General features: G+C 38.2%; 2 protein-coding genes across 7 annotated transcripts in view; both read left to right on the forward strand.

The window, feature by feature from the left end:
• RC3H2 (ring finger and CCCH-type domains 2) overlaps positions 1-8,777 on the forward strand; it is a 31,021-nt gene extending 22,244 nt beyond the window's left edge. Inside the window, exons 15-20 of one of the 2 annotated variants that reach the window (XM_050926817.1) lie at positions 58-142; positions 4,947-5,028; positions 5,642-5,776; positions 6,449-6,556; positions 7,546-7,694; positions 8,318-8,777. In XM_050926817.1, coding sequence (XP_050782774.1) covers positions 58-142; positions 4,947-5,028; positions 5,642-5,776; positions 6,449-6,556; positions 7,546-7,694; positions 8,318-8,516 — 758 coding nt within the window. In that variant the 3' untranslated portion in view covers positions 8,517-8,777. The remainder of the gene's footprint in view (positions 1-57; positions 143-4,946; positions 5,029-5,641; positions 5,777-6,448; positions 6,557-7,545; positions 7,695-8,317) is intronic. The other variant, XM_050926818.1, reaches the window with a different exon arrangement.
• A 143-nt stretch (positions 8,778-8,920) lies between these two features.
• Positions 8,921-22,898, forward strand: PDCL (phosducin like). 5 transcript variants are annotated; one of them, XM_050926848.1, is made up of 5 exons: positions 13,889-13,981; positions 14,729-14,792; positions 19,622-19,793; positions 20,484-20,665; positions 22,120-22,898. In XM_050926848.1, the coding sequence occupies exons 3-5, from the start codon at positions 19,628-19,630 to the stop codon at positions 22,669-22,671; spliced, it is 900 nt and encodes a 299-aa protein (XP_050782805.1). In that variant the 5' UTR covers positions 13,889-13,981; positions 14,729-14,792; positions 19,622-19,627; the 3' UTR covers positions 22,672-22,898. The 5 variants fall into 5 exon arrangements, with proteins under 5 accessions (XP_050782804.1, XP_050782805.1, XP_050782800.1 ...); XM_050926844.1 differs by lacking the exon at positions 13,889-13,981 and adding an exon at positions 14,455-14,642; XM_050926847.1 differs by lacking the exons at positions 13,889-13,981; positions 14,729-14,792 and adding an exon at positions 8,921-9,020.
• The last annotated feature ends 560 nt before the right edge of the window (positions 22,899-23,458 follow it).

Genomic DNA, 23,458 nt, shown 5'->3' on the forward strand with positions numbered 1-23,458 from the left:
TGCATATTCTCTTATTGAAACTGGGAAGTCATTGAATTGTACCTTAATTTGTTATAGATTATGTCCCTTACGTCAATGCTGTTGATTCAAGATGGAGTTCCTGTGGCTCAGATTCTACTTCATCAGGACGCTATATAGAACGGTATGAACTTTCCCTAGTGGCTTTTGTTCAAACTGTTGTTCTATAATTTACAGCTATTCTAAAAATCCAAGGCAGAAGGAAAAAATATCTAAATATGAATTACCTAGTAATTTTAAACGTGGCAAGTGCTTTGGCTTTAAGCCATATCAAGCATTGGAATTACGAATTCCAATAATTAAACGAGGATAAATCTGATCTAGCTATAGTTAGCATCAGTGTGCTGAAGCGGACTGGTCACAGAACTGGGAACCAGCAATTGTTGAGCTGTAATCCCAACCCAGATATTGATTGCCATGTGCAGCCTTCAGCAAGTCACTTCACTTCTCTGCCTCAGTTTCCCTCAGGGTGGATTTGATTTAAATCACTAGTCAGGAAGACTCGATTTAATCATGGATTTCTACATAAAAGTGCATTCTTGTTGGTTGTTATAACCTTAATACATATCCTTCACAACTCAGAGATAGATGTAGGTTTCATTTTTAGAAGGTGATTTATTTTGAAAACTTTTCAGATTAGTTTTACAGTTATATCAGAAAATGAATAATTGTTTGGTTATTTTATTTACCAAAGGTAGTTGAAGCAGATATTTATGAAGTCATTGGGAGGTGACTATCTCCAATTCAACAGGTTAATCATTAATATTTGGAGGATTTTCTTGCCATGCTGTGTTAAGAGGAGGAGATCACCAGACAAACATTTAAATTGTCTTTCTTAACTGAAACAACAACGTTATGTGTTCTAGATTTTTTCTTCAATGGCAAACATAATATTTTAATAGAACAAGTATATGAATTTTTGAATTTAGTTAAACATTCAAGTTTTTTAAAATCACGTTTGTTTTTGTTAAAATTGTTTTTAATTAAAATAGTTAAATGAAATACTTTTAAAAAACAAAAAAACACAAAAATTAAATAAACTATGTCAGCCAGGTCAACATGAGAAACTTAAAATATTGGGTTCTGCAGCTAACTCAGTTGTCTTCACCTTCACTTTCCTGTTTTTTCCTAATCTGGAAAAGAAAAACAAGCTTTCCTGCTTTTTCAGGTCTCAAACAATTTCTCAATTTGGATGAATTAGTCCAAAGGAAGAAAATATTTTTTCTACACCGGCAGAAGAAGCTACTGCTGTTAAAAGTGAGATTATCACTTCAACAGTCTCTAAATCCAAGTGCTTAAGTGACTTCCACCAGTTCACTGGTGTGACTTTTCTTTAAAACATCATCAGCAAACATGTATTTCTTGAATAGTTCACCCTTAGCTCTGAAGTTTATTATAGTTGGCACTATGGAGGGGCTGATTGCTGGATGTTCATGTCATAGCCAGCTCCTCTTCTTGAGCAATTAAGGTTTGACCCTGGTACCGAGTATTGAGAATTTTTGCAAGAAAATGAGCTTTAGATACTGCTTGTCCCATTCATTTTTTTAATGCTTGTAATTTAACTCTGTCATTGCGTATTTCTCTAAGCTCTCACTCAGTTCCTTCCAAATTTCAACAGCATCAGCAATAAAACAGCTGTTTCCCTGCATTTTGTTCAAGGCTACAGAAATAGGCTTCAGAGTACTCAGCATGTGTTGAATATTTCTCTTAAGCCCAATATTGAGAACTTTGGCTGTGACAGTGCCATCTATTTTTTTCATGATTTTGTTCACAAGCTGTCATCAGATTAGGCCAGTTCTTGATATAGTGCTCAAAACAGTTTACTACTGAGTTCCATCGCATGTCTTGTGGGAGAGTTAGCTTGGTTCCTCCCACTTTTTTCAGAGCAGCTGCTGCAAAGTGGTTGTTACAGAAGTATTTTGCAATTTCAACAACATAGCCTTTATTTCTGGAACACTGATTTTTTTGGCTTGGAGGGTCATCAAATGAGCATTGCAACCATATGTTAGCTTGGGACTCTCTTCTAAATAATTTCTTCTCATCTTGGATACATTTGCAGCATTGTCTGTGACCAAGCTGCGTACTAGACATTTGAATCTTTTTTCTACAATTTGTTATAGCTTTTACTGCTGCTACTTGTAAGTATTCTGCTGTGTGTGCATTTCCTGATGTATCATTTCTGTAAGGAAGACAGTCCCTTCTTCTGTTGTCACACAAGTACATACAACAGGATCTTTGTGGTCATTGCTCCACCCATCAAGACTTGGGTTAACAATTTCACCCGCAAGATCTCTTGCACACTGCTCAATTTCTCTTTTATACACTTTATCCAGCAATTTGCCTGTGACATCTCTGGCTACGTCTTCACTACCGGCCGTATCGGCGGGTAGCAATTGATTTCTCAGGGATCGATATATCATGTCTCATCTAGACGTGATATATCGATCCCCAAACAAGCTCCTGTCGACTCCAGAACTCTACCAACGTGAATGGCGGTAGCAGAGTCGACGGGGAGCTGTGGACGTCAATCCTGCGCCGTGAGGACAGTAGGTAACTCGATCTAAGATACTTCTACTTCAGCTATAATATTCACATAGCTGAAGTTGCATATCTTAGATTGATTACCCCCGCAGTGTAGACTAGCCCTCTGTTGGGTGGACCGTATCCTGGTCTTAATGACTGAACCGTGTTAATGAAGTGAGGGTTCTCAATCATACGGAAAGGAGAGTTTGTTGCATAAACAAACCAGGCAATTTTTTAATCAGTTACCTCTTTTTGTAATCTGCTAGTTCTTACCACAAACTTATCTATGATTGTTTCAGGATGATGGAGATTTTTTTTTTTTTCTTTTTGCTACAGGTGATATACTGTGGCTATGTGACATACATGATGTGACTGAAACACTATCATTGGCAGATAACTCTGAAACTATAGAAAATGGTGATCTTGAAGGTGGATAGTCTTCAGAATCCTAATAAGTCAATGCAGTTATTTCATTATTATTACCATATTTATCATTTAGTATTACTCATTGCATTCACTGACACTCAGTACTTCTTTAATGGTGAAATTATAAAAAAGATCTATTTCGGCTGTTTATTTTTTATCACAACTACATCTAAAATGAGAGTAACAACTATATTTTTTGCTCAAACGTGAGTATTCAAGAATAGTCCAGAAAGAAGACAGGCAGTCCTTAAGAAAGAAGTATGAAATAAAAAGCAACAGAGAGTCCTGTGGCACCTTATAGACTAACAGATGTATTGGAGCATGAGCTTTCGTGAGTGAATACCCACTTCGTCAGATGCATGTAATGGAAATTTCCAGAGGCAGGTATACATATGCAGGCCAGAATCAGTCTGGAGATAACGAAGTTAGTAATGTGAGGTAACCTTGTTATCTCCAGACTAATTCTGGCCTGCATATTTATACCTGCATCTGGAAATTTCCATTACATGCATCTGACGAAGTGGGTATTCACCCACGAAAGCTTATTCTCCGATACATCTGTTAGTCTATAAGGTACCACAGGACTCTTGCTTTTTACAGATCCAGACAAACATGGCTACTCCTCTGATACTTGAAATAAAAATTTCCCAACCTGAAAATCCTGCATGTTCAGGCATGTTTCTTTCATCATCATCAACACAGCTTCCTCCTGAGAAGGAAGACTTTTCATGATGTTGTTTCTTTCGGGCAACCAGGGCTTGCATTTCTTTGTTGCACTGTTTGTATTTTGCACTCATGCCTGTTACCCACAGGTAGAGGAACTTCATTAAAATATTCCCAAACTGGGTCTCTCTTGTGGCCTGCTGTCATTATAGGTTTTCCCTTCTAGTGAGAGAATGGAATGGTAGATCTCAAATCAATGAAGGCTACACTGAGAGAGACCTCAAGACTTCTGGAATATGCTGCTCAAACAGTTTCACTTTTGTTTCTACTGCCTGTCCCTCCCTTCTCACATTTATCTCGAGACTTCTTCTCCTTGTCCAGATCTATTCCGCCCCCAGCAATCTTCTATTCATTGAACTTTTTGAAACTTTGCACTTGTAGAGAGAGGTAAGGGATTGACTCTGTGTACACAAATTTGCAGAGGGACAATAGGTTTGAGGTCTTATTTCTCACCTCTATTTATTTATTTATTTATTTATTTACCATGTTTAACAGCAAAAATGTTTATCTCTGGAGAGACAAATCCATAATTTGAGAACTGCAAAACTAAGCATCTCTGATGGTATCTTCTAGACTGAGCACTGAGTGCCATTGCTTACATAGAAAGATTAACCTAAATAATCTATACAGAAGTCCCTGGAACCCCATAAGATTGGGTCCCTAATCCATAATAATAATATATTGAGATATACCCTCTCATAGAACTGGAAGCAACCTTGAAAGGTCATTGAGTCTAACCCTGGGATTAGCAGGCCAATGCTTAAACCACTGAGCTATCCCCCCCTTATGTCTAACTATTGAAACTCATTTACAAAACCTTTTCTTAAACGTTACATGAATATATTGTCTCATACTATAGAATTACAATTTGTAATCCTATTCCATGATGAGATATCTTTGAGCTATAATGTATCTTAATTAAAACTATCTTTTCCTCCAAAAGCATTTTATCAAAAAAATCCAATTTAAATAAAAACTGATTTTTTTTTTAATTTTTATTTTTTTTAAATCATTTATTTTTATCCACTCTGGTTTCCCTGTATGTAAAATGAAGGTACTTGCCTACCTCACAGGGGTGTTGTGAGGACTGACTAGGTAATGTTTGTAAAGTGCTAAGTATTATTTCATGCACACAACTTTTATCCAGATGCCTAAGTTGTTTAGAGCTAAATTGCAAAGCTTGGGGGGTCACTGAGAAAACAATTCATTCTTTTATCACCGTGTATGACAATAACAGCTGCTTTTTCTCTTTAAAGGGAAAGATTCATAGTTACTGATTTATCTGCTCACAGAAAGCATTCTAGTACTGGAGATCTACTGAGCATTGAACTACAACAAGTAAGATGATGTACCATGATTACAGCTTTATATAATATAGTGTTTTTCATATAAACTATCTCAAAATGCTTTGCAAAATTTAATTATACAATTACCAAAGTGACTGATAGGAATGAGAAAGCTAGAACCTAGTCCTATTAACACTTAATACCAGGCATGGTGCTTATTAACCTGAGCAGTTCCATTTATTTTACAGAAGCTCCCCGACTTACTCAGGCATTCTGTTCCAGAATGCCTTGTGTAAGTTGAGTTTTGCGTAAGTCGAGAACGTATCTCTGACAATTACGTGCCAAAAAAAAAGCGTTTATGGAACTTTTTCCATAAGCCTGGATTTCCATAAATTGGGTTTGCGCAACCTGGGGAGCGTCTGTAATAGGGTTGCTCATGGCAGAAATTACCATGTCTATTAAGTATTGGTATTTGCAGGATCCAGCCCTGGGATCGGGGAAGAAATTTTTTCCTTGATGTATATTTGTATGCAGTGTATTTTGAGAATACATAATTGCCTGTTTAGAGAGAGCTGTTCTTTGTGTAGGGAGGTTTGTTCTGCAGTTTAACAATACAAAGTTTAAATGTAGTTGAGTAACTCATGTTTTTTCCCTCCTCCCCACAGGCCAAAAGTAATTCATTGTTACTTCAGAGAGAGGCTAATGCATTAGCCATGCAACAGAAGTGGAATTCCCTAGATGAAGGCAGTCGCCTTACCTTAAATCTTTTAAGCAAGGAAATTGATTTGAGGAATGGTGAGGTAAAGAAAAAGATGATTTGGGATGTATCAGATCACTGAGGGTTTTGGGTATATATTTGGAAGTATGACATTTTAAAATACTTATAACCTGCTCTTTTGGATTAGTTACTGATGCTGCACGTGGTTCAGTGTCTGAGAGTGAGAAGATGCATTTGTTGTATTGCTTCTCAGTCAGGAGGTGGCTTGATCATGGAGGGACTCCACATAAATAAGTTCTGTTTTATTACACCCTTGTGGATTGCTGGGCAGGGGAAGATAGACATTATATAATTAACTGGAAGTATACTTAAATGTGGAAGATGGAAAGAGTCCACATCCATCAGTTCTCCCACCAGCTATTTACATTATGTCAAGAAAGTGATCTCTGTACTCTGCTCCAGTTGTAGGTGATATAAAGATAAACATTTGCTATTGTGCTCTGAAAAAAACATTCCTTTCCAACACCCACATACTTTAGATACTTCTTTCTTACTTGCAGAGTAGTGTAATCTTTTCTGTACCCAAAGACACCATTGGTATCCAAGTAGCTGTCCATTTCTTACTCCTCCCTCTATCTTACTCCCTCCTCTAGCCCCTCTGAGCTCAGGAATGTGGATTATGATATTATTTTCCATTTTAACTTGAATCCTTGAAGATTGTATACAGAAAGTGAAAAGTCTCTTGTATTTGCAGACTGACTATATTGAAGACTGTGCAGACACAAAGCCAGATCGGGACATTGAATTAGAGCTTTCCGCCCTTGATACTGATGAACCTGATAGGCAAGGTGAACAAATAGAGGTATGTATAAGAACTGCATGTTTGAAGAGGTCATGGAATTCTTTGACTAGTTGTTCAGCTGTTTCTAGAAACTTTCCTGTAAAATCAATAATTATTCATGTTTATAGAAGAAAACCTTTTTAAAATAAAAAGGTAGGTTTTATATTGATCTCGAATTTTCTTTGGCACCATTTTAGTATAGAATTTGGGCTGCTTTTGTGCTAGTCTCAGTCATCTGAGGTTGTCAACGTTGCTCTAATTGCAAAAGTTTTTAACTTTTTGTTAAATACAAGATAGCATTAGTAATTTTTCCCAGTATACAAAATGGAAACCAAAAGTATTTTAATGCATGTAAAGTCTATTACAATATAGTAACTTAAACAAAACTTTTACATCACCTCATTTGTAATATTAAATTCATTACAAAATTGTCCTTGCTCTTTATATTCCTATCGTTGCCAGTGCCTCCGTCTTTTATATTTTGCTTCTATTAATAGACTGCATTCAGTTTCTTAAATATTATTTCTTTCACCTTCATTGTGCAGTCATAAAATGTTCTGATCTTGTTTCATACCACACAAAAGGGATCATCACAGCCCTTCTCAAAAGCAGTCATGCATTCAAAAAATAGATATCTGTCATTAAGGCTTTGCATAATGCATACTGGTTCTCCTGGTTTCCATACCTCTTTTGTTGCTCCACTTGTTAAATATAAAGTGGGTTAAAAACTGGTTGAAAGACTGTATTCAAAGAGTAGTTATCAATGGCTTGCTGTCAAACTGGAGGTGGATGTATCTAATACAGTTCTGCAGAGTCCATCCTGGGTCTCCTACTAGTCAGTATTCCAATTAATGATTTGGATAAGGGAGTGGAGAACCTTCCAAAAAGAGAAGAGATTCTAGGAGTAGCCTTTGACCTCCAGAATCATTACATAAAATAAATAGAAATTGGAAGGCTTACCAAAACAAGTAGCCACAATATTGATGGACAATTCTATCTTCTTCCTGTAGGAGATACTGGACATACAGCTAGGTATCAGTTCTCGGGATGATCAGCTGCTCAATGGAACAACTATAGAGAATGGACATTCACTCAAGAAACACCACAAGGAACCTTTGGAGCAGAAGAGACAAAGTTTAGGTGAAGACCTTGTGATTCTGTGAGTGTTAGACAAAACAGCAGAATCAGAGTGGTTAAAACATGACTATTTAAAGAGGAACTGCTTAGCTTCTCACACTTGGATGAGACATATGCACTGTGTATGCATGGTGAAGTGGGAAGAGACTGTTGAGAACTAGGATGGATTCGCTTGTGATTATAAAACCCACCACATGTACCATTGGTGCACCAGTTTTTATGCATCTGAATTACCTATTTTTCAGTATATATTAAGTAACAATTGATATAAACCTATGTTTTATATATTCCCACACTGCACAGCAAATACAAAAGTATTTTTATAATTACTAGAATTCAGGGAAAATAATCTCAGCAAGGTTGGCATTAAACTTAATTTCCACTAACTACTTCTATGCCAAAAAAGTGCAAAATACTTTGTGCTGGAATCACCCATGCTACTGTATTTTAACCATTTAATGATCCCTTTGAAAATGAGGCAATCTGCATTTACTCTGTGAGCATACCCTTCTACAGTAAAATATTCTGCCTTTCCACCAACTACCATGTAATTGCAATATTTGCATCGTTTAATGCACAGTTTATTTCTTGATATGTTGCATTAAGCTGAAGTTTAATATTTGTATGATTTATTTTTCCCCTCAGGGAGGAGCAGAAAGCAGTCCTGCCCGTAACTTCTTGCTTCAGCCAGTCTATCACAGGATCCTTTAGCAATGCAAGCTGCCCGCCCATCAGCACATCAGTCACTGTTGGCAGCCTCATTTTGAAAAGAGCTCACAGTATGTCTGAGGATAAAAACAACTTTTTAAAGCCCATTGCGAATGGCAAAATGGTTAACAGCTGAAAGGCATTCATCTTTCCAGCTTATGACCACGCCGTGAAAGCATTTACACTAGCTTTTTATATATATAATATATATTATATAATGTATATTTTTTTTAAAAAAAAAATATTGGGGTCATCCATTTCCTGTGGACTCTTTGATACTTCAAGCCCCTCTTGCATTAGCATTCTGAAAAGATACATTTACTAGGGTAAGGCGTTCACTTTCCACAAATTAATGGAATTTGGACATTCTTTTACTTAAGCTTAAAGCAGCTTTTTATGAGTTTGTAGCAATCCGGTGCAGTAACTGAGCCGTTCTTATTTAAAATGGCTTCTGTAGAAGATTAACAACTCAGTTATTTAAACTAGCAGGATCCTACAACGATACATCTAGTGAAAGTAAAACTAATTTATTTGTCTCTATTTTGTTTCATGAGAAGGGAACTTGCATCTTGTTGCAGCTGCCTTTTCTTTAGTTGTGGAACTTTGCATGGAATATTGTTTCCTGTTTGAAGAGTGAGAGGTAGGGATTTGTACTTTAGACTTTATTACGGGGTTAATACACTTTAGCTTTGTACTACTGCATTATATGCAGGACTGTGGTGCAGTGCTTTGCTGTAGCTTTTTATTTCTTCTTTTTTTTCTCATTTCTGCTTTAGTACTGTTGATAGTTATATACAGGCTACTTGTCCAAGTAAAGTTACAAAAAGTAACCCAAGTGCCTAAATCCTTCAGCTAATGTTCTTGGTATTGATTTCCCCAAGTTATATGCACATCCAATTTTTAACCATTTTGATAAATTATGCACTAATGTAACAGTGGGGGATGTTTTGGGATTTTTTTGGTTTTTGTTTTTTTGGGTTTTTTTAATGCAGTCCTCCACCTGCATTTATAGAATCCAGATGACTTGGCAAAAGAATCAGGTGCTCTTGGCTTTCCCTTGAAAACCCTGTATGTAGTGTTTGCACTGACTAACAATATGGTATTGGTGATTGTTTTTTAATTTAAACTAATTAGTGGGGTTTTTGACACTCATTACATTGTCTTGGTTAAATATTGTTAATCATAACTTTTTATTCAGGTTTAATTTTGCTTGTTCATTATCTATTGACTGAACCTACAGTAATGTAGCATTATCAGACCTTTAGAATTGTGCTGAAAATTGTATGAATATGTGCCCTGCTAAGATGTGACTGAAAAGTCGTATTAGACATGTCAACTGAAGATAGAGTATACACACACAAGCACTCTAGGCATAGTTTTCTTTAAAGTTTAAAAATTCAGTCACCATTTTGGAAAAGAAAGCAAGACTTTCCCTCCTGGTGATTACTGTCTTATTGTTTGTCCTTTTCAGTTTCTTTGGTACATGTTTTACTTTTTTAATGTTTTTATTAACTTCTATGAAGTTGTTTACTCTGAAAATTGTACTGGAATATTTTAAGCCAAGCTAATCTTTCACCAGGTGTACTGTATGTAAGGGCTTTTCCTGCTAGCAAAATGTTTTAAAAGGATCATGTTACTGGTCGTCTGAGTTATTTTACAAAATCACAGTTATGTGTCAGATAAGATTTTGATAACTGTTTTGTGCACGTTTCTGAGGGGTGAGGGTTGGTATTTCCCTGAGGGTTACTGATTAGACTGAGAAAATATTGGTATTTGATATCTCTTAATGAACATGTCCATGAAATAATTATGTTGTAAATATATCTGAAAATCCAAGGGTTAGTTTTGCTATTCTGGTGTCAGTATGGAAGATCTTACTTATTTAATACTAAAATTTAAAGAAATATTTGTAGAGTAACAGTAAAGTAGCCTTTTCTTGGTTTCTTTGGCTATTTACTGTACCTTCCCTGATAGGCAGTGCCACCTCATCTCTGGAATAAGACTGGTATTTTGTTTCACTTTGCGGCCTGAAATGATTAGGATCAAGAATTAGACCACCTTGTCACCTTAACTCATTTCCTGTTGATGTTACAAATTAACATAGAATGCTAGACGTGAATATGATTGTTGTATATTTTATATCAAGACCATTCTGTAAATATGAATTTATATTACTTTTGAAATGCTTCCGAAGTACTTTTATTTGCTGTATGTAATTCCAAAAGGATATGCAAACCAGTATGTCTATTTCATGGATATTTAAACAGTGAGATCTTCCACGTTGAAGGTAATGTAATTTTTTTAAAAAGATTTTTAAATTTTAAATTGCTATTTTGTTACAAAAATAGAGAAAATATAAAGGTTTGAGAAGTCCTTATTCGCCCTCAGGGAAAGAGCCCTCTGTGCTCCAGAACTCCACAGAACATCTTCAGCATGATCTGAGGGTGAATATATACTACATAAATTGATCTTGTGTATTTACCTTAACTTTTTAATTTTAAAATTGCAATTTTAAAACTTGGTTGTGCTCTGCTGGAGGGGGATTGGGATAAGCTGCTTACACAAGTTCGTCTGTTTTGTCCAGTGAAAATACATCAGCCTAACATATTCCTGCCAACTTTACTGGCATGTCTAAGAACAAACGTATTTATATATGCTTGTCTGCAGCAGAAGATCCCATGATACAATAGCTTTCTAGAAAGACCACACGCTTCCTCTGAAAAGGAGTCAGTTCTGGGTTGAAGCTAATTTGTGTTGAACCTTTAATATCTAGAATGACAGACACAAGAATTGAGGGGTTTTTAGTAGTGTGCCAACATTGTCTTACAGTTTTTAACACTGATTATTATCTTGCCATGAAACTATGCCCTCTGGGTGCCCTAATAAGAGGAAGCTACAGATGGAACTCTAGTTCTGGTTCATTTTTGGCAAAGTTTAATTACTTGACCTGATACAAACCAATACGTGTTTGTGTATCTAGTTGCAAATCAGGTGCCTTTTTGGGCAATGGAAGGGCTAACTTTCTGACATTAAAAGTTTTGTGACTATCTTTATGTGTAGTAGTAGTAGTAGTAGTATAGAATCCCATTTAGGTTTTTGGCCCAATATATTACGCTGTCAGAAAAAGGCCAGTAGCAGTTTAAGGAGAAGTGTGTGGTTCCTTTCCTTTGTGCAGATGAGCATTTTTTTTTTTTTTTCAGGAGAGGTACAGCAGGGATTTCACATGTCAGGGATACAGAAGTATCAATATCTGAATTAAAATGTGTTGCCTCACAACCTGGATTAATTCCTCGTTCTGTCTCATTTCCTAGCTGGGTTTTAGGACTAGCATTAATCTCTAATTTGATGTGTCATCCTGTCTACTTTTTTATGACAAAGTAGTAATATGACATTCTTAAGATATAAATTATAGTAGTGACTGCCCTGCTACTGATATTTTGTTCCTGTAACAAGAAATAAATGAGTTAGTGTTCATACAGATTGCGCAATGTAGAATGTATACTAGACCTTTCAAAGAATAGGTTAGACTCATTTTGCCAAGCAAATTGGCATTGGTTCTTGATAGACTAGTACAGAGTGATACTAAAGTGTGATACATAAGGACACCAGTTGTAAACATATAATTTGAAACGTTTACTGCTTTAATAACACACTTGAAATTTTAGTTTAAGTTCATGCTGATGAGCTGAATGCTGTTCTTGTGTGTTAGTGCTCCAGGCTGAGTGAGGTACAAACTCATACACAAAGAAAGGCCTGGGGAAAGAATGTTTTTAAAAAATCTTTTGTCAAAACCCAAAACAATTTGATAGTGTGTGGTTTTATTTATTTATTTTTTATTTTATTTTTTGTTAAAGCACAATTTGTCAAGTATCTGCTGTTGTACATAAACTCTATTTGAGAGGTATCCGCTAGCAGCTCCTATATCATATTTGTCAAGGTTTCTTTTTCACCATTACTAACCTGTGTCTGAAGGAAAATGTGAAATTTTAGACCTTAATCAAATGAGAAGTTAATGAATCATCCATAGTACTTGGAGCGCATTACTTGTTATAGTTTTAATCCTTTTCTGTTAGGAAATCCCTCTAATGCAAGGGCCTCTCCTGCAAGCAGAAAACAGTAAATGTGCTCTTTAAATGACCAGTTCTTTCCGTACAAATGCACAGCTAACTCCTTGGTACTAGTGGTCACAATGCACCTCTTTGCTGGCAAGGGAGTGCTCTGACAACTTAACCCTAAGTGTCAAGGGTAAAATAAAGACAGCAAAATTATCAAAATTCCCCACACTTGAGCAAAAACCTTTTATTCAAGGAAGACTGTCGCCGAAGCTCGTGCTTGGCATTTCATGTTTAACAAAGTCTGAAATAAAACAGAGCCTGGCTGCATTTATAACTGTCAAAATTCAACATCATTTGCACATATCCCATCAGTTTTATCCAGTGTAGGCCTCAGTTAGTCCAAGGCATGAAAATGCATGCATTTTCTTCGCTGGGCAAACAAGTACATTATACTGTAGTTGTGATACAACACATGTGGCTTTTATTTGTACTGCACATACCCACTGTACAGCCACTCAAGAGTATTGTGGTTAGCTTGCAGCATCTGCTGTCTGCATTATACCGTTTAGTGCATATTCTTTTCCCTGGAAGTTAAAGAATTTTGTTTCTTGTTGCATTGATTACATTTTATAAAATTGCTTAGCTGGAAAGTTGGGAAAAGAGGCCTGTTTGTCAATTGTACAACCGATTGTGAAGCTCTAGTGTGCATATTTTTACGTCTGTATTAGACATTTTCTTTGCAAATCTATTGTTCGATTGAAATGTAAATGAAATAAAAGATGGTGTACACCCATCATGTATAAAGCAGGCACCATCGCTACGATGGATTTAATGCTCATTTTTATGGTGCATTCTCAGCTTCTATTTAAAACTATAATTTAAAATCTGTAAAATGAAATGGGGATATATAGGGGAATAAATTCTATTCCATTTATTTCAATTTTGAATTTCCAAATTGTAATGTTTCCCTTTGTGTTCTAGGAATAGGATAAAATGGGAAAGCTGGACCATATGGTCTGTATTTGGGGTGGGGTGGGCTTTGTGATAATACTGACTAGCAGAGTGAATTCTGTGTGTTTTTTGCTGTAGCACTGAAGTAAAGAGATATTAGCTTTGGCTGGTCACAGAATAGAGCATCATGGTTTTCAGTGTTTTGAGAGAAAATTGATGGAAACAGTTTGCAGTACTTGACATGTATTTGCATGCACAAAATAAAATGATTGTCCACCTTCCGTGTGTGTTTGTCACGTGTGAGACCATCCCACCCCCCGGCGGCTCCGAACTCGCGCTGGTGGCGGGGGGCGGGGTCAGGCCGCCTGGGTTCTATTCCCGGCTGAAGGGGGCAGTGGGTCAGAGCGGGGAGAACACCCCTCCCCCCTTGGGAGGAGGTTGCGCTCCCGTCCGCTCAAGGGGCATTGGCGCCGGGAATATACCATTGCCAGTAAGGGACGTTCCCCCCCGCGTTCGCTGAATGGAGCCGCCCTGCTTTCCCGGCCTCCTTTGCGCTGCTCGCGCTCGTCCTCGGGAACAGGGAAGCGCCGGAACGGTGGGTGGGCGCGGGGGGCCCGAGGCGGGGGGCGGCCGGGAGGTGACAGGATCGGGGGCGGGGCGGGGGGCGTGAGGGACGCAGGGACCTGGGGGGCGCACAGAAGGGGGGGTCTGGATGGCTGGGGGGGCACAGGAGGGCAGGGGCTCTGCACGGGGGGGTTCTGGATGGCTGGGGCGGGAGCCTGGTTGGGGCACAGGAGGGTAGGAGCTCTGGGTTCTGGATGGCTGGGGCGGGAGCCGGGGGGGTGGGCACAGGAGGGCAGGGGCTCTGGGTTCTGGATGGCTGGGGCGGGAGCCGGGGGGGTGGGCACAGGAGGGCAGGGGCTCTGGGTTCTGGATGGCTGGGGCGGGAGCCGGGGGGGTGCACAGGAGGGCAGGGGCTCTGGGTTCTGGATGGCTGGGGCGGGAGCCTGGGGGGAGCACAGGCGGGCAGGGGCTCTGCATGGAGGGGGGGCTCTGGGCTCTGAATAGCTGGGGCGCGGGTTGGTGTTCTGGGCTGCACAAGAGGGCAGGGGATCTGCTTGGTGGATGAGCGGGAGGACTCTGGATAGCTGGTGGGGGTGGGCTCAGGGGGCCAGGTTCCTTTCTGGAGCTGCTGTGCCTACAGCTCCATAGCCGCATCTGACACTTTCCAGAGCTGGTGGAGTTGGAGAGTGAAGGTAAAACATGGTGAGAAATACCTGTTACTCGGAGAGCTCTTCTTGGTCCCTTTGTGACATTTGTGTTTGTACATCTGCATTTATAGTGAGAGAGACCAGCATTGGCCCAGAGGTGGCCCAGAGGTCAGCACTGCAAACAAGCCAGGAACCGTGAGTCTCCGGATTTGTTTCTGGTTTATGGGCCCAGCCGGTTTGTTTGTTTTTTTGTTTTTGGTTTGCTTTTTGTTTTGTTTTAAAAAATGTTTGTACAAAACAAGAAGGGAAAAATACTTTCCCCATCACTACTACTGTAACCAGCTACATGTGCATTTGTTCCATTCAGGTTTTCTTGTAGATACAGGCTGTGTATACTGGTTTCCTGTACCTTTTGCTCAGGTAATATTAATAAATCCAGTAATGTAGGACATTCTTTCCTTTCCGTGTCTGTCTTGAGAGCCACCTTTGTTCTTCCGTTGTACACATGACTACCCTCATTCTAAGGCCCAGATGTAGGCCATATGTGGGGCTAACAGCCAGAAGCAGAGACAAATAGTGCAGGCAGAAGCTTGGTTTGATTAGAGATTCATTTTTAATAACATTAATCTGAGTTTAGGAATTCTGCATTCCCCACTTGAATAATTCACAATGAATCCATTGCATTTCAACAACACAGACCAGGAGACTCTTGCTTCATCTACATTCATATCTGCAAAGTGTCAAAACCATTGTATGGTTTCCTGCTCATGGCAAAAACTTTAGGTGTGCTAAAATATTCTGGCTTGAAATTAATTTTTAAACAAAAATAGTAAGAACAACAGGCCAGTTTGGGGTAGAGATACCAAATATAGAAGTTGAGCTCAAATTAGATCCCTGTGAAACATTATAGGTAAGTTTGGCAGAATTTTTTTAATCGTTTTGCTAGATGATGTCAATATTTATTTTTAAGCATTTTTTTAATAAGTTTAAATTTTCACTGTTGTGGAAAGTTATGGGTGTTAATCTTTTTTTTCTTTCAATTTTCAGAGTTGCAGGAAGTTGTGGGGAGGGTCAGACAGTAATTGTTTAATATTAAACGGATACAAAAAGTTAAACGTTATAACCATTAAAACACAAATTGTCAAAATATGCCAAGTAAATATCATTTTCTAAGTTTTCAAGCAGTATTTTTCTTGCTTTGCCTATCTGTACATTTTTATTATTGATGGGAATATATTTTTCAATTTGTGTTTGTACAATGAAATCAACACTTGCCAGCATTTATTGGTAAAAATGTAATCCTTCCTCGACTAATTATAGCTAATTAGTTTTAATGAATCTTGTCAAAAATAGAACGATGCAAATCATCTCCAATATTTAAAGTCAAATGCTAAGTTAACTATTAAATGTCTTACAGTAGCCCTGGAGTGATCTTCTAAAGCTTTCCCCTATGTACACAACAAAAGCACCATACTAGAGAGGGACTTGAGATGCTTTTGTGCTTTTAGTTTTCAACCAAAGATAAATGAACCACCTACGGAATCACCAAAATGACTTCTTGCAGAACTAGGGTTGTACCGTGGTGGTCTTGCAACTGAGAACTGACCCAATCCAACCCTGTTTGACTTGCAAGAACTGAGGTGATCAGTTTAAAGACATGTAGTTGCAGTCTTGCTTTATCATGTGTGCAACTGCCTCTGAGTTAATTTGAAATGAGCAGAATCTCTCTTTTTTGTACATAAATCAGCCTGTTAGGTGGTGCACTATAACTAGGAAATAGCTGTAAATTAATTATGTTAATTTGAGTTCCGTTTGATACACTGGAAGGAATTGGAATTCTGTGTCAGGTACAGGCCTCAGGCATACATAGTACCCACTTTTTTTTTTCTCGTTTCTTTTGCTCTACTTTTTCTCTGTATTGGAAAATAGTTTGCTTGGTGTGCGTGCAGAAGAGAAGGCAAAAAGAAATCAGAATTCTCCCACAACCAAGCCCTTAAGCAAAACTAATTATCTCTTGCAGCACAGGGAATCGCCTCCAATCCCAGATCTCCTGAATGTAATCGAACACTTGAATTTCTTAAGCAGACATAATGCTAAGGATCTCTAAACACATTACAGTAGTACACCTCTACCTCAATATAATGCTGTCCTCGGGAGCCAAAAAATCTTACAGCGTTATATTGAACTTGCTTTGATCCACCGAAGTGTGAAGCCCCGCCCCCCAGAGCACTGCTTTACCACATTATATCTGAATTTGTCTTATATTAGGTCGCGTTATATCCAGATAGCGATATACATGGAAATAAAATAGAATACCTAAATTCAGCATGACAGAGCATCTCTCTGGCTCAATTTAAAGTTGGCGGGGTTTTAAGGGTATGAACTTCTTTAATTCCTTGATTTCCATTTTCCATGGGCCCTGTTTCATATATGGATGAACACTTAGAAAAAATATAGCTGTCTTTTGACAGTGTGATGCGTTGTACTATTAGTCAAATACGACAATATACCTTACCCCAAATGCTAGCTGGTTACCTCTGTTTCTCTAGGGTAGATACAGGCCATATCTTCTGTGAAATTTTTCTCTACTCTGAGAAATAATCTTAGTAATCCTGTTTCATCACCTTTTAGCAGGAACCATCTGGCTATCTATTCATTAATCTGCATAATCCTACTTTCAACAGTTTGCAGATAGTGCTAGTGGTTGATAGAAAACCTAAAAACACTACTTTCTCCCTACAATATAGATTGTGCCCTTGTCATAGAAATACAGACTCTTAGGTCCACCTCATCAACATACGAAATCAATTCAATCTCACACACTCATACACCCCTTCTCTCCCCCTACCCCCAAAAAAAATTGGAAATAGGTTTCTCAGTTTTATAACAAGCTGTTCAGGATCGCAGTTCACACCAATGAAGGGTTTGCTTTTATTCCATCAGCTCTGGAGAATTGTGGAAGCTGTTAGCAGGGCTCTGGACTCTTTACGGCCTCAGGCAGTAATTCAGCTTGTGGTCTCTTGTGTTTGACACTGTCTGTTCTTACACCCATTTGGTATGAGAGGCTGTATGTAAATTACTAATACCCCAGATAGCTTTTTCAGGGAATATCATCCTACTGCTATCATTGGCTAATATCTAGCCAGCAGAAAAGTATTTAGATGGAGAAATGGTATAACTCAGGTCAATTGATGGATTTAAGGGCAATTGTGATTAGTACATATTGGCTTGGCAAATTCCATTTTTAACTTTTTAAATTTTGATGATGATGATATTTTAAAGCATTTTTTATATATTTATCTGTTTAAATTTTCACAGTTGTGGGAAACTGCCAGAGGATCAGACAATAACAGTTTAATGATAGACGTTAAAGCTTTATAACGGGTTCTCAAACTGGGGGTAGGGACCCCTCGAGGGTCATGAGATTATTACATGGGGGGTCATGAGCTGTCAGCCTTCACCACAAACCCCGCTTTGCTTCCAGCATTTATAATGGTGTTAAATATATGCAAAAGTGTTTTTAATGTGGAAGGGGGGATCGCCCTTAGAGACTTAGTATATGAAAGGGGTCACCAGTACAAAAGTCTGAGAACCCCTGCTTTATAACCATTAAAACCACAAATTATCAACCTCATGTACAAAATAAATACCTTTAAATCAAACTAATAAGTTCTCAAGCAGCATTTTTCTTATTTTGCCTATCTGTATGTTTTGATTATTATCAATGGAAATATATTTTGCTGGTTAGTGTCTGTGTAGCGAAATCAATATTTACCAGTAAAAATCTAATTCTTCCAAGCCTTGTTGTATCACTTCTGTTAGTAACTGAGTTGCCAGCATTATCAATTTGCATAATATGCTACAATTGAGTTTTATTAAAGTGAAAATGAGCTTTGTGAAATGTTAATTGCTTGCGAGTCCTGCGTAGGCAGATTTGCAGAAACAACTTATTTGCCAAATATAATTGAACACTAGTACTATATAAATTACAAATATAATTATATTTTGTAAAAATTGCAGACTTGCAACTTCACTGACTAATGCCAAAAGCAGAGTTCCCCTCTTGCTACAGAGCTCATCCTTGTTGTGAAATGACCTGTGAAACTGACAGTTAATAGTACATAAAACACCATTGGTTCAAATATATATCTTTCTTTTTCCACACTTGCAGTACATACATTTGAGAAAAGAGATTTGCAGGAGGTTTGCTGAGGTTCTGTTTGATTCTGGAAAGAGACCAGGTGCCAACTTTAAGCCTACATGGAATTTTTCATGTTTAGTAATCATCTCCGAGAGATGAGCTTCTAAAAGAAACCCTGAAAGATATTTCTTGAGATACAGCTGGATACTGCGCACTGTCTCCTTTTCTTTGTAAGGGAGGGTGGGGGTAAGGAATAAGGGTTAGAATTTAACTTTTAACTGTATTGTAACATTCCTGTTTTTTTCCTGAATTTTCACTGCAAGCTTTTAATTGCATAAGCAGCTTTGATATCTTATCAAAAGTGCATACAACTATTAATCTCATTGATCATGCTCCAATCGTCATTCGCCATTGCTAAAAGACTAGTAATTGCGCACATAAAATACTAAAGTTCAAACTTAATAAATGTAAAATATCCAGAAGGAAATGTAATTGGCTCAGGTTTTAAGGGTGGGTACGTAGCAATCTTGAACCATTGTTAATCAACAGATCTATCCTCAGTGAATAAATATTTTGAATGCCTCATAATTTATCTGTTGAAGAATAAACTTTGTAATAAAGAGGTTTTTGTTGTTTGTTTTTTGACTTAATAAACGCTTCAGAAATGATTCTCAATTCATTCACGAAGAGGTTGGCCAGTTGTAGCTTAGTCTTGTTGGTGATGGTCTATGAACTGTTCTCATTTGAATAGACAGCCTTCATATTTTTCTTTGGAGGAGTAGAGGGCTAATACTATACATTTGAGGTGATACTTGATACTGTGTGTGTGGCTGTATAAAGGAGAGAGAGATGCATTGATGTTGACCTACCCATCTCTTTTTAGAATACAATGACTACTTTAGATGATAAACTGCTTGGTGAGAAGCTCCAGTACTACTACAGCAGCAGTGATGATGAAGACAGTGAGAAAGAAGATAAAGTTGGAGAGAGCACCATTCCTGAGGTGGTTGATGGGGAGGTGGAGCTGAGCAGCGATGGCACTGCAGTTAACACAGGTACTGTGACATCAAATATTTTATCCTCCTCCTGCATGCCTGTCCAGTATTGGGGGAGAGGAATCAGTACTCACCCAACTGGGACATACCTAAATAGGACATTCAATAGTAGCACTTTTCGTTAGGCCCCAGCAACAGGATACTAGTAAGGTGAAATTGATGAGCTGTCTGCACATCATGGAACACAACTTTTGTGCTGGGGCTTTTGCAAATTTATTTCACCATCAAGTGATTTCTCCTCTTCCCTCTCTTCCCCCCTCCTCCCCCCGGTCACGTCTATCGCTATGAAAAGGAAACATTTCCATACTAACTGCTGGAGGATACCTCTAAACCTGGATAGTGGTAATGTGTCAAAACTCTATACAGATATTAATTTTCACAACATCCTTTTGAGGTTAATAGGAAAGTAATGTAGGTAGGTAAGCTTTATTCCTGTTTATACAGATAAGAAAACAGACACAGAGAGGTTGAGTGACTTGTTCAAGGACATAGGAGTCAACTGCAGAAATGGGGAGTTACTTGCTACCATTCCTATGCTTGATTATAGCATATTGAGCAATATACAATAAGCCTAAAACATGGTCCATCCTTTAACTGCTATTTGTAAAGGACTCGGAGATCCTGAATGGAAAGTGCAATAGACAGAGATTGTTTCTATCTAAGCAAAATGCCTGCATGTTTTACCTTCAGGTCCAAAGGGTGTCATAAATGATTGGCGAAGATTCAAACAACTGGAGACGGAGCAGCGAGAGGAGCAGTGTAGAGAGATGGAACGACTTATAAAAAAGTTATCCATGACCTGCAGAGCTCACTTGGATGAAGAGGAGGATAAACAGAAGCAGAAAGAACTTCAGGAAAAAATCAGTGGAAAGGTAACCTGGGAGCACCGTGAGAGACTTCTGTGCTAAGAAATTTTAGCAGTTTCCATTTTTCAGCTGCTTTTCAAAAAATCATGAATCCTTGCATGGTAGTTATTTATTATTGCTTTTAACAGGTGCAGTGATTACCTACCTCACAGAAGTAGTGTCAAGATGATTTAATGTTGGTGCAGTGCTTTGAAGATGTTATACACTTAAGTGTTAAGTGACTGGCCCAACACCTCTGACGGAGTCTGTATCAGACACTGTGTATTTTCCTTATATGCATTTATCAAATTTATTTCCAAGTTTATGAAACAGTTTATAAAAAAAAAAAAGAAAAGGCAGGGCAGCAACTCTGCCTGAAAAATAACTTCATCTTGTAAGTTAATGAGTGTTGTGTAAGACGTCTCCTTTCCAGGAGGCCTAATTGATTATCATGTATGGTAAATTAATGTTAAGAGATCAGCTAGTCTTCAAACTGATAGGAAAGCATTAGACATCAAAGATAGAAAATGTCAGAGGTGGTAAATTATTTAAAAACTAAGTGGGATGTTTTGGTCAATTGACTTGCATTACCAGTTTCTGTGAATCTAATTGAACAGGTTGCTGAAGTTGATACATGCTGATATTGACAATAAACCAGTATTATGTTCACGAGTTGGTGGTTATATTTGGTCACTCGTGCCCAACAGTTTAGGATCATAAAGTGATAATGGGGGGAAATTGCTTGAATTTTAGGTATCTGTTTTTTAATTTACATGAACTTTACATTTGCTAAGAGATTCTCTCTCTGCCTGAAATAATCACTGGTTTTCGCTGATTTTTTTCTGTGCTCCCCTGCTGACTGCAGCAGTAAACTAACAGATCCTACACCTCGAGCATGATGGCTAACATGGTTAATGAAGCAAGATGTTGAAAGACGATAGTCATAAAACCCAAATTAATTCCAATTCCAGAGAAAACATGGGCACATTTATTTTTGCCAAAGAAATAAATCTGGTATGGAAATAAATGTTTCTAATAGAGATTTACTCTATTTACTTAGGAAAAAAAGATGAAAAAACCAACTAGGAATCTGACAGTATCCACTCAAATTAGAAACAATGTCCGAGCTGCCCATCTAAGAGCAGTATTGGCATCTTACTTGGAGCATGTGGCCATAGCTGATTTGAATAAAATAGGAGCACATTATAGTCACTCACTTTTAATCTAGCCTGTGAAGGCTAGAAGTCCTAATGTAGGAAGCTCCATCTTTATCAGATGTGCTTTCCGGATGGATCAAAATGGAGCATCTTATGTTGGGAACTCTAGCCTCCATGATCTGTACCTGGGTATTAAAGATGGGGAATGATGCAGGTTAAACTCTGTCCATCCTTGATTTAAATACTAAATGCATGTAACATGTATGGAGTTCTTGATTTCTCTCTGTGTGGTGTATTTATAATATTTCTTTGCGCATGTTATAGATGACTTTACAAGAATATAACATGATTCATGATGGCGAAGATGATGAAGAGTTTTTACAGCAATACAGGAAGCAGCGAATGGAGGAGATGAGGCAGCAGCTGCATAGTGGGCAGCAGTTTAAGCAGGTTTTTGAGATCATCAGTGGGGAAGGGTTTTTGGACACAGTTGATAAAGAACACAAGAACACGTTGATCATGATCCACATCTATGAAGATGACATCCCTGGCGCTGAATCTGTGAATGGCTGCATGATCTGTCTTGCTGCTGAGTACCCAACAGTCAAATTTTGTCGAGTTAAGAGTTCCCTGATTGGTGCCAGCACTCGCTTTACTAATAATGCTCTACCTGCTTTGCTCATCTACAAGGGAGGAGAGTTAATTGGCAACTTTGTCCGAATCACCGACCAGCTTGGAGAAGATTTTTTTGCCGTGGACCTGGAGGCTTTTTTACAGGAGTGTGGTCTGCTCCCAGAGAAGGATCTGCTGATGATGACTTCCATATGTAACCCATCTGCATGTTATAGTGAAGACAGTGATTTGGAGATAGACTGAAAAAGTGAATGAAGGGTTCAGTAAGCTGGGGTTGCCCCGTGGGGTCCTTTGTTGCTGTAGATCATTCATTTGTTCTTTTCTGTATTTTTTTTGTATATTTTTCCCCTCCCTCCCATGCACTTTGGCTTTTAGCCCATTAGTACTTTTAAGAGTCTTTATTATATGTAATGTAAAGAATTCTTAACATTTTGTTAAATTACTTCAATAAAATGTAAACTAAAACTGTCTTGCACTTAGTAATGTGTTTTTGAAGTATTTAAATGTGAAGCAAATCTTAAATTGATTGCCAGTGGTTATTCAGCAGCTCCTGTTACATAGTCAGTCCTGTTCTGCATATCACTGGGACTGAGACACCTCATCCTTTGAATTCTATAGATGGTTAATTGGTGCTGGTAGAAAGCCCTGGCTTGGTGGCCTAGGAACTGAAGTCTTCTGTTCAGGGAAGAGATGTCACAGGAAGCATCATCTGAACCCTGACATGGGGGAATCTAATCCTCCTTTGTTCATTCAATCAGGCTTTTGCTTGTTTGCTTAGAGAGTCGGCAGGGCTACCAGTGGAGAAGGTGGGTTGGTTGTTTTGTTTTTAAGTGGACACTTACGCCAAAGGAATAGGATTGAGACCATGAGCGCTCATGAGCTTCTAAGACAGTCCCTTACAAGAACAGCTTTAATCTTTGCTAACCTGAAGCTGGATTCACACCAGTGAATCAAAAGTGAAAAGACCCATATCCATTCCCTGTCTCTTACATGTTCCACTCTTCAAAAATCTTGTAGTTTTGACAATGTA

The sequence above is a fragment of the Gopherus flavomarginatus genome, chromosome 17 (genome assembly GCF_025201925.1).
Source record: "Gopherus flavomarginatus isolate rGopFla2 chromosome 17, rGopFla2.mat.asm, whole genome shotgun sequence".
Lineage (NCBI taxonomy): Eukaryota > Metazoa > Chordata > Testudines > Testudinidae > Gopherus > Gopherus flavomarginatus.

Bases quoted from the DNA above. Each gene is read 5' to 3' on its own strand.
- PDCL (XM_050926843.1), top strand. The intron at 19,794-20,483 runs GTACTGTGACAT...TTTTACCTTCAG, and splicing joins TGGCACTGCAGTTAACACAG to GTCCAAAGGGTGTCATAAAT. The intron at 20,666-22,119 runs GTAACCTGGGAG...CGCATGTTATAG, and splicing joins AGGAAAAAATCAGTGGAAAG to ATGACTTTACAAGAATATAA.